The sequence below is a fragment of the Eretmochelys imbricata genome, chromosome 8, assembly GCF_965152235.1.
Source record: "Eretmochelys imbricata isolate rEreImb1 chromosome 8, rEreImb1.hap1, whole genome shotgun sequence".
Taxonomy (NCBI): domain Eukaryota; kingdom Metazoa; phylum Chordata; order Testudines; family Cheloniidae; genus Eretmochelys; species Eretmochelys imbricata.
Window position 1 is genome coordinate 63,331,721 of NC_135579.1, and position 18,260 is coordinate 63,349,980.

General features: G+C 41.0%; 1 protein-coding gene across 3 annotated transcripts in view; it reads right to left on the minus strand.

Annotated features, from left to right (window-relative positions):
* KCNT2 (potassium sodium-activated channel subfamily T member 2) overlaps nt 1–18,260 on the minus strand; it is a 293,358-nt gene that overhangs the window by 138,577 nt on the left and 136,521 nt on the right. For all 3 annotated transcript variants that reach the window (XM_077824102.1, XM_077824101.1, XM_077824100.1), the window contains exons 9-10: nt 5,175–5,355; nt 3,354–3,518 (exon numbers count right to left, since the gene is read on the minus strand). In XM_077824102.1, coding sequence (XP_077680228.1) covers nt 3,354–3,518; nt 5,175–5,355 — 346 coding nt within the window. The remainder of the gene's footprint in view (nt 1–3,353; nt 3,519–5,174; nt 5,356–18,260) is intronic.

The following is an 18,260-nucleotide window of genomic DNA, read 5'->3' on the forward strand; positions in this document are numbered from 1 at the left end:
CAGCCCAGAGATGGAGGAGATCCTGCAATGGCTGGTAAAGCAGCAGGAGAAGGTGCAAAAGTCAATGCAGAGTTTTCAGCAAGCCCACCACTGGAGAGACAGGCCTTGCTCACCTGGCAGGCAGAACAGCAGAAGAGCCTGCAGGACTTTATTTGGGAGCAGGCTGGCATCCAGCAGTAGCTCCTGCAGAAAGTGGTGAGTTCCACAGGAGGGGATGGCACTCAGGTGCCGGGCTTAGGACTATGTAAAATGGACCAGACTGATGCTTTCCTAGGCAGCTTTGAGTGGGTAGCTGCGGGGGCTGGATACGACAGGGGAACTTGGGGCCCTGCGACTGGCTCCCTACCTAGCCGGCAAAGCCCAAGAGCCTACATGGCCCTAAGTGAAGAGCAAGCCAGGAATTATGAAGCGGTAAAGGCAGCCATCCTGGATTGGGTAGGGCTGTCCTTGGAGAAGTACCGTCAGAAGTTCCGCCCAGACGCCCAGACAGTGAGGGATATTATGGAGGTGCTCGTCCTGGAGCAGTTTTTATAGGGCCTTCCAGACAAAATAAAGGTGTGGGTGTGGAGACACCAACCAAATATAGTTGAGGCGGCTGTAAAGCTTACAGAGGAGTATGCGGAGGTGGACAGCCAAGCAAGGAAGTGGAGACTCGGAGAAGGCCCAGAGAACCAGGAAGGCCCCAGAGAACAAACGGGAGGACACACTAGGGGCTCTCACAGGGTCCAGATCAGTTGTCTGCTGGCAGTGCGGATGATTGGAACACAAGAAGGGGGACTGCCCACCCATGGATTGTAGGTGGGCAAAGTTTTGTGGTTGGGCAGGGGCAGAAGCTGTCCACCATTCCAGTAATGGTGGGGAGGAAACCCCAGTGAGGCCTGGTGGACTTTGCCTCAGCCTGCTCTCTGGTACAAAGGAAGCTGGTGCAGCCGCACTGGTGGATTTCAAATGTGAAGATGGACATAGAATGCATCCACAGGGATAGGAGGCAAAACCTTATGGCCCAGGTGCCCCTTGAGGTTCGGGGCAGGTTTAAGTGGCAATGGGTCGGGGTAGTAAAGGGACCGCCTTATCTGGCGGTAGCGGGTACGGACTGAGACCCCTTCCCAGGAGGGAATGTGGGCAGAGGGAGAAAGCCCAAGAAAAGAAAAAAAAAAAAAAAAAAGGGAGGTTCCCTGAGGATGCGGGCAGAAAACCCCTAGCCAACAGAGCCTGAGAAGGAAGTTATGGGTGAGACATTCACCCCCAGGTCCTTGACTGGAGAGCAAGGCCCAATGGAGGACTTTATTAGCGGACCCCCCTCCCAGAGACCCAGGCCCCGTTGGACGAGCTTGGGGGACCAGAAGCCCTGAGTGTCTGGGAGAGGGCTGGGACTAACTCTGAACCCCTGACAGAAAGGAAGGGGGGAGAGAACAAGGGAACACCCAGGAGGCTCTGAATGGTACGAGGACCTGTGGGTTTTGGTGGAGCTGTGGGGCCAGCCACCCCACACACAATGTAGTTTCTGTGGTTGCGGGATGAAAGAACTCCACACAGCAAACCCTGTGATTGACTCAAAAAAGGGGGAAAAGACTGCACCGTAGGGTCGTCCCCCCCCACCCGCCGCCCCAGTAGAGAAAGGAGAGGATACATAGGTGCAAATCTGGTGGTTGGAGAAGGGGGGGAGGTGTGTGACAGGGTGCTGGGCAAAGGGTTGCCTATTATGCCCTCTCACACCAGCTCCCATTTAGGGGAATAACCTGGCCCTAATTGGGGAAGCAGAGACAGCTATCACCTAATTAGCCTGGGGCTGTATAAAAGCTGCAGGGGAAGGAAGCCAAAGGGGGCACAGAAAGAAAGGAAAAAGGCAGGAGTGGAAGCAGGGAGGTAGTCCTTCCTTCCTTCCTTCCTTCCTTCCTTCCGATAATGAGGGACCAACAATACATAGTGAAAAAAGGTGGTGGGAACAAGCCTGTGAATAAACGGCATCAGTGATTATTATTAACCCCAGGGTCTCAGTGTGACGTTATGGACCTAGCACAGGAAGGAGCCAAGGGGGGCCCTGCTGCACTTTGCTACAAGCAGGTCTAAAACAAACATAAGGAAGTACTTCACAGAATGCACAGTCAACCTGTGGAACTCATTGCCAGGGGATGTTGTGCAGGCCAAAAGTATAACATGGAAGAACAGGTCCATCAGTGGCTATTAGCCAAAATGGTCAGGTATACAATCCATGCTCTGAGTCTTCCCAAACCTCTGACTGCTGGAAGCTCAGACTGAACGACTGGGGATGAATCACTTGATAAATTGCTGTTCTCTTTGCTTCTTCTGAAGTATCTGGCACGGGCAACTGTCAGAAGACAGGATATTGGGTTAGACAGACCTTTGGTTTGACCTAGTATGGCCATTTTGTTCTTAATTAGCCTGTGAATTTAGATCACAGTTTGGATTTTTTTTTCTTGTTCTGTTATTGTTGAATGGTGCTATCAGGCTTTTAAGTTGAAAAGGTTACATTTTATTTTGCCCATTAATTAATGATGTAGAGCGCCATATGTGCTTTAGCAAAAGGTAGCAATGTATTTTTAGTAAATAGAAGTAGTCCATACTAAAACTCACAAAATATATTTTTAACAATTTGTCATAAGGGAACCAAAATTCTAATACATTTTACCCAGAAATTATTGTGAAGATTTAAAGAGATAAAGTGGGTGAGGTAATATCTTTTTTGGACCAACTTCTGTTGGTGAGAGAGACAAGCTTTCGAGCTTACACAGGGCTCTCCTTCAGATTTAATAAACGTTCACAGAGCAGATTAGGATATAGTCAGCCATATGAAAAAGACATTTATCTGTATTCCCTAATTCTCTTAATGCTTATGTTGAGAAACTCCTCACTTGTGAGCAATGTTGACTTTCAGGCTGTGTCCATCGCACTGTATCCAGTTCTGTCTTAACTGCAGCAATCATAATTGTTAAGTTTAAAAATGCTCTTTGAGTTCAGTGGATAAGGCCCCAGAACAGCAGAAAAACATGAAATGATCAATTTTTCTTTTCTTTTTATACATCATATTGGGTTAATCAAAGGGAATTTTCACCAAATTAGTTGGCTGTAAGATAACTGGTATAAATCAAAGTAATTAGACTCTGTGTGTGACAAGTATATTTCTATCTGTTTGATCCAATTTAGATCCATTTAAAATGAATGCATCCAGTACTTGATCTAAGCTACTTCTTGCAATTATACTTCCTTCAGTCAGTCAGTCAGTCATTCTTTAATTCAGACACACAAATTACAGACCATTTCTGAAGATTGGCTGCTTGCAGACAATGTCTAACTGAATTTCTTCTTATTTTACTCTTGTATTGTAAATATACCTGCAGTCTGGGATGAGCATAGAACTCATTTAAGAAATCCATAAGCAAGTCAATCTTCAGGGAGCTGACGCACAGTACCACATGTTTCTCTGTCTGAGCTCTGTGTCGACTGTAGTTACCCCCAGACTTCTGTCTCTCCATCCACAAATAAGCCAGCTGTTCAAACTGCAATATATTGTCAAGAGTGAATAAATACATATAAGCAGCTGTGCAATATAAGCATCTTTATCAGTATGAGTTAATTATATTTTATGCTTTAGTCCATCCACTCAATTAAAGACACACTTAGAACTCCCACCCTTTATCTTTTCTTTTCAAGAGCAGCAATTTACAACCAAGCAGATGGGATGGCACAATAATACATCAATATGGCCACTCTCAAGCATTCAAAAATCATAAAGTTGAGTTAACTCATGAGATTATTTTTAAATGTATTTTTTTTCTGGTATTTGAGCCTTTAGGGTTCATCTGTAATTTACATGACTCCAGGAGATGGGAGTGTAAGAAAAACACCAACATATTACTTCTGTAGATGGAACAATGCCTCGGTTTCTCCCCAGAGATTTTAAAAAATCTAAAGATGGCAACACTTGATACAATGATGTCTGCATATTATCTCTTACTGTCTGATCTGCACCTTAAATATTGGCATCACTTAAACATATGGCTAATAGAAACATCATGTTCTGTCCCTGCTGCTCCTGGAGAACTACTGGGTATTTGTTGGTATTGACTACAACAGATGTTGAAGTGGACTTCAATAAGTGGCACTTTTCCCTCTACCACCTTAATCAGCATCTCCTGGTTCCCAATAAATTCTGCTTTGTGATCCTAATAAAGGGAAATCTAGGGATCAGTATGATATGCAATGTATCTGGAATAATTAAATACATAAAAGCATTAATTCAATGAACTAATGTCCAAATGTTTTATATACAATTAGTACCACTAATACACATTGCATATGCCATTTCACCTTTTAAGCTCCTTACAAGCTAGCTAATGTTCACAACAACCCAATGAGGCAGGAGTGTTTTCTCATCCACATTCTACTGAGGCAGGGATGTTAAGTGTTTCAGTCGGAGCCATGATAAGAGCTTGCCCCCAGTCCTGTGTTCAGACCAGTACACAAAACCCTTCTCTCACTGCATGCCCACTAAAATGTAGCTGATAGTATATTAACTTGGTGTTAAAAAAAAAAAGGAAGATTCTGAGTTACCGCATGAGAGCGTAGAGCTCTTCTGTTCAGTCAGCCTGATGTAAGGTGCTTGAACCTTGCATAGATATATAAGGACAAGACGACTTTTTGCCTGAGTCACAAATCAAATCTGTCGTGTCCAATTAGCTCTGACCTAGTCGTACAAGAGGGGTTGAGGTGTCACTCTGAAGCAGAAAGAACTAGGGAGAAATGCTAGGAAGAGCTAAGTGTCTGGAGAAAGCTTTGGCTGCTGATTGATTTTGCTGCTATTATTTAAGTTCACAATAAAGTAAATCCCTGCATGAGGATAAATTTGGACAACACATGGTGTCTGTATGTTCTTTGGTGTATGATTGGAGCCAACAGCTTCTACAAGGATTTGAAAACTTGTTAGCCTCTATCATTTTAGCATATATAAACTATATACACATTTATTTTACAAACAGGAAGACAAATAAGAAAGCTCCAACTCTGTGCATAAAATGAAGAAGCACACAAGATGGTGTACTTTTTTTTTATATTATATACACAGTAAGGACAGTTGCAAGATATATTTCAAGATAATATACTCTTTCCCCCAAAACTTTGCCAACTCTTCCAAATGGAAAACAATCAGAGTTTACCTGTATGGGCAACACCACAAGGGCAACACAGATCATAATGACAACCAGCAGTTTTGAAGGCCAGATCTTGGGTGTAACATCCCCAAACCCCACAGTGGAAAATGTCACTATGCAGAAATAAAGGGAGTCAAAGAGAGTCAACTTGTTTCCTGCTCGCTCCAGATGCTGAATTCCGCAAATACTACAAAAAAAGAATGAATAAAGAAATGAAAAATAAAACTAGTACCCGGAATAAATCCAAAGTGTTATGAATCTTACTAGCAAGGAGAATTATTTTCTGCAAATGCATATATTACTGAGCAAAGAAGAAAAAATGTTCAGGTTCAAAGCAAAAGTGAGTTTTTTTAAAAATGTTATTTAAATGTAATTTATTCATAATAAAGTTCTGTCATCTTGGAATAAGGATAAAATGATAGTGCTAGTGGTGTTAAGTTTTGATTAGTGGTTGGCAGCAAAAAGATAGTTGTGTTATAGATAACAGGATGTACTGATAATTTTTCCTTCTCATACCAGACCAAAATAAATAGCATATAGCTGCACCATTGCAATCTTCAGAGCTTTTTAAAACTATCTTTTTTGTTTTTGCAAAAACAATTAGTGACCAAGAACCTGTACATAATTTTATTACATTTGACATTCTTTATCTTGGATTATACCACTTTGGGTAGCAAGAGCTACTAATATAAGCTAGTGGAAATGTTGAATACTACATTTTTTTGGGAGCGGGTGGGGTTAGTTAGCTAATAGGTACAGATCAGGATAGCTTGTGACATTATCTTTTGTAGCCTAACAACATCTCATGCTAATTGGATGCTGCATGGAGAAAACATGGTCTGTTTTTTGTATAAATTGACTCCAAAACATGGGATCTCAGCTCTAACAGCTTAAAGGCTGTTCCCTGATTTCTTGGTGAGCAACTGGCATACTTCAGTTTTCAGTGCTAACTACACCCCCAAATTAAATGCCAACATGGCAATTGTCAAATCTGTGCTAGAGGCTCAGTTCACCCCTCAGTTAAACAGATACAGCTCTCCCCAATTACATAGTATTTCAGACATTAAGGACATCCCTAGCACTTCCATTTAGATGTGTGTTGTCTTCCCCTCCCTTGCATGGTGGGGCTTGAGATTTGTAATGCCTCCCAACAATGTCATCATTCTGTTGAAATATAGTTTCCTCCTAAACTTTCTGTTCAATACTTAAAACAGTGTTTCAAACTTATCTCCTTGTCTTGGACTCTTCCTCTTTCTCCATTCCTCCTCTTTTCCCTTTCCCTCTGATTGCATTTCCTTATGTTCCCACTAATTCTGTCCCTTCCCCGTTTTCCAAACCCCTCCTCTTCCCCATTCCATTTCACTTGTTCTTGCTCTCATGGATCCTCCCTCCCTCCTCAGGGATGGAGTTAAAATGCTGGAGTTTTGGCATGTACATCATCTAATCCTATCTTGAATCCTAGTACTAAGCTTTGCGCTTCAATTATGTCTTGGGGCAATGAGTTCTGCAAGTTAATTATGCATTGTGTTTTTAAAAATATCAGTTTTAAATTTGTTGCCTTTCAATTTAATTCAGTATCCCCTTGCTCTTGTATTATAAGAATAAATAAATGGGGGCACATCTTACCTTTATAAAATGTATCTATAGATACAAAATTTAAAGCCAGATTCTACTTCCCTGACTCATGCTGAACAGTACCTGACTGAGTGGTCCAACTGAACTCAATAGGGCTACATGTGGAATAGGGTTCTATTAACTGTAAGTAAGAGTGGCTGAACCTGGTCCTTAGGGTTTGTTTGTTTCTCAGTTTACTTTCATATTGATTTGGGTGCCTTTAAAATGTCTGAAAGATTTCTACCGGTTACGATGAGCTTTGCAAGTTCAAGGATAGGGATTATCTGTGAATTTAGCAGAATCCTTTAACCAGTGAAGCTCTTTAACTGCACCTGCTGTACAGTGCATCTCTGAGCTTGCATATTAGTGGTCGCATCCTCCTAGGAGGCTGTTGACTGTCTTTCTGTTTTAAAGGTAATTTCTAAATAATTCCATATTTCTCAGTCATAATTCTACTGTATATCAAAGATGATTTCTTGACATAGGGTATCTAATTGGCCAAAATTGACCATTAAGAATTCCCAGATGAAAAAAAAAAACAAACCTTTAATCATTAGGCAGGCCCTGTGTTTATAATAGTGTTAGCAGTTCTTATTTTCTCCAGAAATAGTTTACTAGTGGGCAGTCGCATTTCCATAACATATGGATGAGATCCCCAGTTTCCTCTTCACTGTTCTAGCATTTGTAGTTTTCACACATCCCAAAATGTTCTGAAGATGATTTTTTGTTGGATAAGTTTCAACCTTCAGTCATTGGCTGAATTTGTATTCCTACACACTTTGTTCCATTTTTTTTCCACTGAGGTGGTAGTTCAGATCTTTCCTCCACACTCTCATTAGTTTGTCCCTTTTAAGTTTTAGTGATAGAAAAGAATTCTTGAAGAAGTACTTTTCTGTCTTTGTAATTGGTTCTGAAAATTTAATAAAGGGGACTGTGGAAATGCCATTCCAGTGAAGATGGATAGTTAACATTCCTACCTTAGATCAATTATAAGTTTTAATCCTAGACTCTTTTTCAGTCTATTTGGGTCAGGCTCCGTTTTTAGTGTTATTTTTAAATACTGGAGTATACACAGAGAGATCCATTCACAGAAATATGGGCTATTATAATGTTAAAATCATTGCTCCCTTACTTTCCATATGCCTTGGCATCTGCAGTGTGATGATTTCAAGCTCTTTGCTTTTAGCATTGGCCACTCCAAGGCTTTGCTGCCATTGAATGAAGTTCACCAGGTGCTGAGATCCTACACAACAGCTTGTGCATTTTTTAAGCCTGATAGTGGGGCTTGACCTTGGCCTCAGAGAGTGAAGCATCAGAAAGGCTGTGTGATTAGCACTTATACAGACCTAGTGGCCCAAAACTTACTATGTAGAGGTATACTAGAGCTATAGTCTACTCCAGCCCATAGGCTGGAATGAATGTTTGTTGATGGGCTGTGTTGCAGCTCCACTGTAGTGAGCTATATATGCCATTCTGGTTCTGAAAGAGTTAACTGGAATGGGAGGGGCAAATTAACCCTCCTAGTCACCCCGGAGGCTGGGCCAGGGTCAGTTAAGGGTGACACCTAGCTGAGGAGGAGCTGGCTGGTGATGATGATAAAGCCAGGAAACTGGGAGCAGAAGGAGACTGTAAGAAGAAAGGGAAAGAACTCTCCTGTCCCTCTGTTGGCACTAGCAAATGGAGTGACTTGGAGGATCAAGGAGGAAGTCCAGGGGAAAGTAGGCCCTTGTAGCCTCTTCTGAGTAGGGAAGTCTGTCAGGAGAGACAAGGAGAAGCTCGTGGGGTAGAACAAACTCTGATGGATAACCCTGATAAAAGAGCAGGATGGGGACTTCTAGGGAGAGAGCCCTGGTAGGTGTCAGTGGAGAGCAAGCAGGGGAACTTAAGCATCAAAGGTTAATTCTAAAGAGGGTGGAAACTGGTTTCTTTGTACTTTTTGTGTAGGATTTTGTTGGGGGATTTCAAGGGAGAGCTCTGCTGACAGGCAACATTAAGAGGAAATCCAGCGTGGCAGCAGAAAGGGCCTCCTTCCTGTGGGTGCATATGATGAAGATGTGGGTGAGTACAAAGTTACAAAGTTCAGCACTCCTACAAAGCTACCAACTCCTACAAAGTTACCAGCACTCCTCGCTATCTTCGAGATACCACCGACTTCCTGAGGAAACTACAATGCATTGGTGACCTTCCTGAAAACACCATCCTGGCCACCATAGATGTAGAAGCTCTTTACACCAATATTCCACACAAGGATGAACTACAAGCTGTCAGGACAGTATCCCTGATGAGGCCACGGCACAACTGGTGGCTGAACTTTATAACTTTGTCCTCATCCACAACCATTTCAGATTTGGGGACAACTATACCTTCAAGTCAGCGGCACTGCTATGGGTATCCACATGGCCCCACAGTATGCCAACATTTTTATGGTTGACTTAGAGGAATGCTTCCTCAGCTCTCGTCCCCTAGCGCCCCTCCTCTACTTGCACTACATTGATGACATCTTCATCATATGGACCAACGGGAAGGAGGCCCTTGAAGAATTCCACCTGGATTTCAACAGTTTCCCCCCACCATCAACCTCAGCCTGGACCAGTCCACACAAGAGATCCACTTCCTGGACCCTACAGTGCAAATAAGTGATGGTCACAAACACCACCCTATACCGGAAACCTACTGACCGCTATTCTTACCTACATGCCTCCAGCTTCCGTTCAGGAAACATCACACGATCCATTGTCTACAGCCAAGCCCTAAAATACAACTGCATTTGCTCCAATCCCTCAGAAAAAGACAAACACCTACAGGATCTTTATCAAGCATTTTTAAAACTACAATACCCACCTGGGGAAGTGAGGAAATAGATTGAGAGAGCGAGATGGGTACCCAGAAATCACTTACTACAGGACAGGCCCAACAAGGAAAATAACAGAACACCACTGGCCATCATGGACAGCCCCCAGCTAAAACCTCTCCAGCACATCATCAACGATCTACAATCTATCCTGAAAAATGATCCCTCACTCTCAGATCTTGGGAGGCAGGCCAGTCCTTGCTTACAGACAGCCACCCAACCTGAAGCAAATATTCACCAGCAACTGCACACCACACCACAGAAACACTAACCCAGGAACCAATCCCTGTAACAAACCCCATTGCCTTCTCTGTCCCCATATCTACTCTAGTGACACCATCAGAGGACCCAACCACATCAGCCACACCATCAGGGGGCTCATTCACCTGCACATCTACTAATGTGATATGCCATCATGTGCCAGCAATGCCCCTCTGCCATGTACATTGGCCAAACCGGGGACACTACGTAAAAGAATAAATGGACACAAATCAGACATCAGGAATGGTAACAAAAGCCAGTAGGAGAACACTTCAATCTCCCTGGACGTTCAACAGATTTAAAAGTAGCCTTCAACAATGCGGTCATGCTGGAGATTCTTCAGCAGTTGGATCTCACACTCCAGAGCGCTCACTTCCTTGCTTGTTTCAGGACTGTCTGGGTCAAACTGGACCTGTTTAGCTGCAAGCTCTCTGCCATTGTCCACATCGTAGCACAAGTACACACGACCAAAGGCAAAAGCTTTCAAAGTAGCCTTCAACAAAAAAAACTTCAAAAAACGACTTCAAAGAGAAACGGCAGAGCTACAATGCATTTGCAAACTTAACATCATCAGTTTGGGCTTCAATAGGGACTGGGAGTGGCTGGCTCACTACAAAAGCAATTTTCCCTCGCTTGGTATTGACACCTCTTCATCAATTATTGGGAGTGGATCACATCCACCTTGACTGAATTGGCCTTATCACTGGTTCTGCACTTGTAAAGTAACTCCCTCTTCTTCATTTGCCAGTATAACTATGCCTGTATCTGTACTTTTCACTCCTTGCAGCTGAAAAAGTGGTTTACCACCCATGAAAGCTTATGCCCAAATAAATCTGTTAGTACCTTAAAGAGTCCTCATTGTATTTGTAGACACAGACTAACATGACTACCCCTCTGATACTACAACAGAAAGGTTGCTCACAGCGTAGTACAGCTTACTTTCAATAGATGACTTTGTGGGTATATAACTGCCAACACAATGTATCTATTTCCTTACATATTTCTCCACCATGAATATTATCCTTTAGTTTTTCATCTAATACATCTGAATAAATACATCTCGTGCCACGTCCTTATCTAGTCAGGTTATTGTGGCTGGCTACACTTCTTGGAGGGCATAGTGGGAGCTAGTGGCTGACTATGATACCAAAATTTATAAGAGGCTTAATTACTCAGCTTTCCAAAAACTTACTTATATACCTTGCTGCTACCTGAGTGCTTTATGCAACTAATATTTCCAAAAAGTGTCCCATTTCTTTTTCTATATAATGTTATTAAGAATTGTTTAAGATAAAAAGGGATAATTTTCAGCTTGATTATCAGATCTGTGTTCTGCTTCCTTTTATACTTTAAACATAATACATCAAACTACATCTTCATAATGGTTTCTAACTTTTACCACTGAAAAAAATTAAAATGAACAGCAGCATCATAATACTCAGTTTTGTTGGTCCAAGACAAACAATAATGAATAAATCCTTAGCCAGGTCTACTGATCTTAACAGAACAGTCATGAAGCAAAGGATTATTGAAACTCACAATACCTTCCATTGGTTGAGAAAATGAGCAATAGGAGTGGCTGATTAGACAGAAAATTTCCAACTTAAACATGTCGGACCTGATTCCCCACTTTTTTATAGCAGTTTTATGTTTCTGTAAACTGTTTCAATGGAGTTACCAGTTTAAATTCTATTGAAATAAATTGCATGAAACCAGTTTCACAGAGGAGACTCAAGCTTTTAATTAGAAAACAAAGACAAAAGTCTCAATAAAAGAGATGTATACCAAAGAGAAAAGAATGCAAAGATATAAAGAACAGAACAAAGTACAGTTTAAACATCTACTATAATTTCAACCAAATAGGAAAAGTTAAAAATCACATCTGAATCTCTAAAGATTAGGAAAGATCAGTCATGTTTAGACACCATTTGAACTTTGGAGAGTTCAATGTCCTCATGTACTGGAACTTTTATCTGCTTCCTGGGAACTGTTTGTGCTTATCTTTGTGTGCCACAGCCTTGTCAATCTTTTAAAAAGTACACACCTTGGAACTAGTATGAAACCCAATTAAAAAAAGATGAAAGTGGAGAACTGCCTAAAGGTATAAAAGAAAAGAATATAACACACATAGGAGTTGATGTCTAAGACATAAGAACTAATTTACAGCAGAAGAAATGGGAACAAGTTGATTCCGCCACATGACTTTAGTGAATGTGTCTGTGTTGCAATGTGGGTGGAAAAGGGAAGGGAGAGAAGATTGGTTCGGCTAAGGTTCCACCAGTCTTCTGCTTTGAAACAGCTATAGTAGCTCAAATCTTGGACTAGCCCTCTATGCGACGATCACCCCAGTGCAGTGGATCCCACAACGGTGTACAGTGACTTCTACGCTATTTATTCTCTTTGCAGACAGCACCAGGAGACTGGTCAAGGAAAAGGGAGGCTGAACAGTGACTGCCATTGGCAGCTGCCACAAATTAGAGTAGCCTTAAGGATGCTGTAGTTTCCTGTCTGGGACAGGCTTCATATACCTGTCCAGTAAGAGAGCGCTAAGGTAGCTTAAAGCTGTTTTTACATGCATGCTTTTCCTGAGTTATGCTCTGAACTCCTCTGTGATAGCATAGGAATTAGGGCCAATATTTTTAAACCTAGACCCTATATTTTGAGCTCACTAGCCTAATTCAGAACTACTGTCCTATTGCATCAACTCTGCATTGTTCATATCATTCTGCCATACATTGTGTACAGGAATAGATTACGTAAATATCTTGTGAAAAATAAAAAGCAGAATGTAGCAGATTTCCATCTAGTTTATGTAATATTCTTACCAAAAGGAATTTTGTAGTTGGTGAAACATCTTCCTGCAGAGCAGTTAAACTGTTCATGTAAAGATACTTAAAAGCTCAGTAGAATATGAAAAGTCAAGCTTAGTTTTTTGTCTGACTTCCACTAAAATTTGTGAGCATCCTGGAGATAGGAATCAATAACTGCTGAGGAGTAAAACAGTCCTCAGGGGGAAATCAGATTTAAACCATGCTGTTGCAAAAGAATGGGTGGAAAAGCTAATGACAGCAAGGACAATTTATATTAGATGTTTCAGATGGACTTATGTTATCATTATTTATAATTAATTATTTTTTACATTGCTACTTTGAGTGCATAGTCCTTGGCAGACAAAATCATTCAGGGGGCCCTGAATGATATACAATCTAAATAATGCAGCAAAGGATTACATTAAAAAATTAAGAATGGGGAAGAGGATACTGGAGGCCAAGAGTTACAACAAGAGCTGGTCAAATAATGAAAAAGAAATTGCAAATAAGTCAGCAAAAGCTATCATATTTCATCACAAATTATTTACAGGAAATAATTCAACCAGCTCTACATCAGTAGAAGTCTTACACTAATTGCTCCCATGTGTCTTGCTAATAGTAATGCCACCCATTTTGCAGAGATGTGATAACTATATTGTGCATCTTGAATACCTCAGATTCCTCTCCTCACTAACCTTTCTCCTCCCAAGACTTATTTTAACATTCTAAATATGTATCTGGATGTCGGCAGTTGCAAGAATTTCCCAGACAGTGGGACAGACACCCTCCCTCTGCATGTTGTGTGTTACACTAATTACCAGCCCAAAATGCTTAGAAAGGAAACCTTTAACATGGAACAGCTAACCAACAAACCCACAGAACTGTGAAGAAGACCTTTTATCATCATATTGTCAGGTATCCATTTAGAAGTAAATAAAACACAATATAGTCCCAGCTAACTTGATGATAAACCTTATGCTGCTGCTGAGAACCCACAACTTCTTGGATGCTTAAGGATAGGCATCTATATTTGGCATTTGTTTTTATAATGATTCCCCACTTTTTCTGTCCCTATAAGAAAAATGTATATGGATACTCTATTTATTAATAAATAAGTGCATGGCCACTGACTAGACTGAAAATTTGCACAAAGCACTGACTAGTGAGTCTGGGCCAGATGCTGTTCTTTTTTAAATAAATGGGAGTTTTTTTAACTGATTTCACTGAGGAGTAGGATCTGACCCTAAATGTAACTACCAGCTTGGGGACAGGGCTTGAAATGGCAAGGGGTCAAAGTGCACTACAGAACTCTTAGTGTGTGGTAGAATGGTCTGCACAGCCACTTAGTGTATGACATGCCAGGGTGTAAATGTATAGCATGGCAACTTACTGTGCACTAAGACTTTGTAGCCTAGCCCTTAGATGCCACAGGATGGATGTATTGGAAATACCTGGGAGAGAATCATTCTGCAGTCCACATTCATGAAAATATCCCATTGAAACCAATGGGAATTTTCCAAGATCAAAGGCTTCAGAGATTAACTGCCAAAGAGCACTGACATTAGACCAGGTTAATCATTTAATTGCCCAACAAGACCACGTGTCATGTTTGCATTATTGATTTTAATGTTCCAGTGAAATCTTCATGTATACAAGAGAGGTTTTTCTTTCTTTACAGGAACACTAGCAAGAACACTAGCAGACCACCCTCATGTTATGGGGAAAAATACGGGGCATATTCATGGAGTCAATAATGTTTAATACACATATGAATTGCAGTAGATGTTTGGCTAATATTTACCTGGAGCCCAAAGTTGCACCAGAAGCTGAGTCACCTCCCAGGGAATGGAAACTAGGCACCCAAGGAATACTTTGTTTGCAGTGTTGGTATGCTTTAACTGCCAGCTTTAATCGAAGTTTGGAAGAGTTCTGTTCTGAAACACTGCAATTTTCAATTATCTTCCCCCCCCCGCATTTAATATTATGCCTTAAAGGCTATGGAGCTTCACTGTCAGCTCCAAGAGGCCTGGCAAGTGCAAAGGGAGCACAACCACTGCACCTCTCTTGAACAGTACAGCAGATCTGCTCTGCTGACCAGAAAGTCTAACGCTGGTGGTGGCCTGTGTAGCAGACGTTTAAGCCTGTGTGGATCACTTTTCAGGTTCAGGTCTTTAAACAAGGGATTAACAACATAAAAGGCATCCAGTAATAAATTATTTACCTCTTCTCCAATCAGTGTTATTTTATGCAATATCTTAAGAAGAAACCCACTAAACTTATACCCTTAACCGTTTTTAGTCAGCAGAAAAGGAAAGGGTTTGCTTCCCATAAGGATCCTGGTGACTGCAGTGTTATGCACTGAAAACTACTAAGGATTCTCTCCACCAACCACAAAAATGCAGGAATTGGTGGTCTCTCTTACTGAAAATTAAGAGTCATATGAGTTCCTATTAAGCCTTTCCATCTTTTTTCTGTAACTCTCTGGTGCTGCTTCATCAGAAACTCTGTGTAAAACTCCATATTTGTCAAAGCAGCTTTTCTTTTCACAGACCTCTTTTCTCATTTAAAGACATACAATGGTATTGATTGGGCAGGAGAGGCAGAGGGCAATCCAAAGGGCACCTAAGGGAACAGAAAGATTCCCATTGACTTCAATAGGCTTTGGATCAGGCCTTAATAGTCCACTGGGGTTGCATGAGTGTAAAGTGAGGGTCTCAAGGAAGCAGGATTCCTCAAAAAGGATACTTCCAACAAGTATTGAATAGCATCTCCTTAGGCTAATTTCAGAATTGACAGATGGTGAAATGTTCAGATGCTGATTCAATCTTTCTGTTTTAACTACAAGGGCCACTCCCTGCTACTTCCAGCAGTCTGGCACCATCATGATTGCTTAATCATGCTATCCTCAACTCTTCAAAGGACAACTATCTTATTATTCAGCTGTAATGGGTCTACTAGAGCAGTGGTTTTCAAACTGTGGTCCGTGGATCCCTGGGGGTCTGCTGACTATGCCTAAGATTTCAAAGGGGTTCACATCTCCATTCAACATTTTTTAGGAGTCCGCAAATGAAAAAAGATTGAAAACCACTGTACTAGAGTAACAACAGATATGACAGATGTATACAACTGTAACATGGAAAGATGTATAAGTTTAGTTATTTTATGGCATTTTGCAGTCAGATTTTATTAGTCTTGTAAGATTTTTCCATTTCTTATTGAAAACATTCATTCTAATTTCTGGAAAAGACTGGCAAAACTGCACTGGATAAAAGTTAATTATATAATGGCTGTTTTGTGTTTTTTCTCTACATTCTCCAATTTCATTATTAACATTTTCAGACAGCTCTGTTAATAACTAATGTTTATAACAGCTGAACTTGAAAGATCAAGTTCTACTAGTAAATCATGTGACTTCCAGCAGTTGCAGATCTGTTAAGCAGAGTGGCCATGTGGTGAAATGAACATCCTAAATAAATATTTGCTGAAATTGACTGACCCTTCCTGAACATGCTGAGAAAGTAGAAGTAAAGCCATGGTAAAACAAACTCTGGTTAGTGGCATTGCACAAGTACATTGGGATAAATTCTGCCCTCAGGTATATCTAAACAAAAGGATCTGTACACACATTAGTGAATAAGCAATATCAATCAAGAAAGTATGTGTAGTTTCACTGAATATGTGGCTTTGTATGTACAGTGAACCATAACTGTCAATTCTGTAGTATTTAGACTCTGGTCCTGCAAATTCCATGTGTGGATCCTGTGTGTTGGGAACCACATGGATTCATAGATTGGCCTATAGTCACATGACAAGTCAGTGGCAATGCAGGAAATAGAAACATGTCTCCTGTGCATCAGCCACTAGACAATACTATCCATGTACAGAGTGACTAAACAGGTAATGTTACCTTCTCAGAAAGGACATGCATGTATTAGTATATAATCTAATTTTGGCAGTAAAAGCCATGTGGGTTTAAAGCATCCTGGAAGCCATTAGAAGTTCGAATGCAAACTTCAGATTCAGTAAGTAATTCAATACAGATTTGATATGCTTAGATGATTCATATTGCCTCTTGCAATGAGTTTTAAAATGCTCTGGAGGGTGTGCCAGTACTTAAACAAGCTAAACACATATTCAGTATAGGAATTAAACAATATAGTTAATTCAGTTAACTGCTGCAATGTTCATTTTCCAAATATTTGCCAAGTGTGTTTGTAAGGAATCAGTGTGATTAATTTACATAGATTCCTGATGCAAATCGAGAGGACAGATGCATCATTTAGGACATAATTTGACTTTTCTGGCAACAGAATATTTAGTGCAGAACCAAGCCTTGGTTGTAGAATTGTGCTCAAAATGTAAACTTTGACTGAAAAATACAAACAAACCATGTTTCTAGCCTTGCAAATCGTAAAAGGTGAACTGATTGCAAATTAATACAGTGATATCTAAAGCAATAGTTCGGAGCTGTGTGGTCTGCTCCATTAATGTCAATGAGGTGTCATTTTTGCAATTTTAACTATGACAATGTATGGTGGACTTTTCAAAAGAGGGCCCCAGAGCTCAGGCCGCAGTCTGAGCCCAAATAGCTACACCAAAATGCATTGTATAGGGAGACTGGGCACCTAACGTGGGCTGAAGATTCCACTGGGTGTTGTGGATCTAGCCCACAGTTGCTTTTTCCACCATCTCCTCAGCAGGGCTGCTCCATCTCACGTAAGGATCTGGCCTGGTAACATTATGGCCCATTTAAGGAGGGGAAAGATTATTTACTCCCTGGTGCCACAAGGGACCTCTACAAAGTTTCTTCTTCTGAGGAAATTACCTTTTCCTTCGCACTAATTCTCAGATGCTGTCTATCTATTATATGACATCTGTAGGACACCCATCAGTGTAGTGCCTATGATACTGGCCTCATTTAACCTAGGGAGGATGGTTGATGGGTAATCAGAGAATAGTGGTTAGTTTTGTATAATTTTTTTTGCGGGGCTGTATATAGTAATCTGTAGAGTATGCTCACATCAGTTATTAACGCTTTGAGGACACTATACTAAATGGGGAAAATAGTTATTTAATATGCCAGACTAAAGGAATGACAAATTGCCTAGAAGGCAAGAAATGAAAAGGGAAACAAGGATGAAAACCACAGATGGTTACATGCTAACCAATATTTGGAACTGCCAATTAAAATAAGAACTGAATTGAGCAGACTCCTTTGTTGCATTGACCAACTAATCCAGACTGTGTCGGGTGGTAAAGGGGCAGCAGTGAAATCTATTAACTATTTTTCCCATTATGAAATCCTCTTTGTACTTTCAGCTTTAGCCAAACTATTTGAGTTCACCGCCACAATGCAAATAGGTGCATTGAGATCTGTCTGTCTCTGTTATTCCTATGTAGTGCTACAAACCTTTGTGATCATAAGAAATGCTTGAGCTAAAAGCCTCCTGGTTTGAATGAAGGATGGAACAGTGAGTCTTCAGCTTCCCCTGTGCAGCCTGACCCAGTTTCCATTTTTTTGACCTTGCATTCTGCAATGTTGTCCTGTGCACCCAA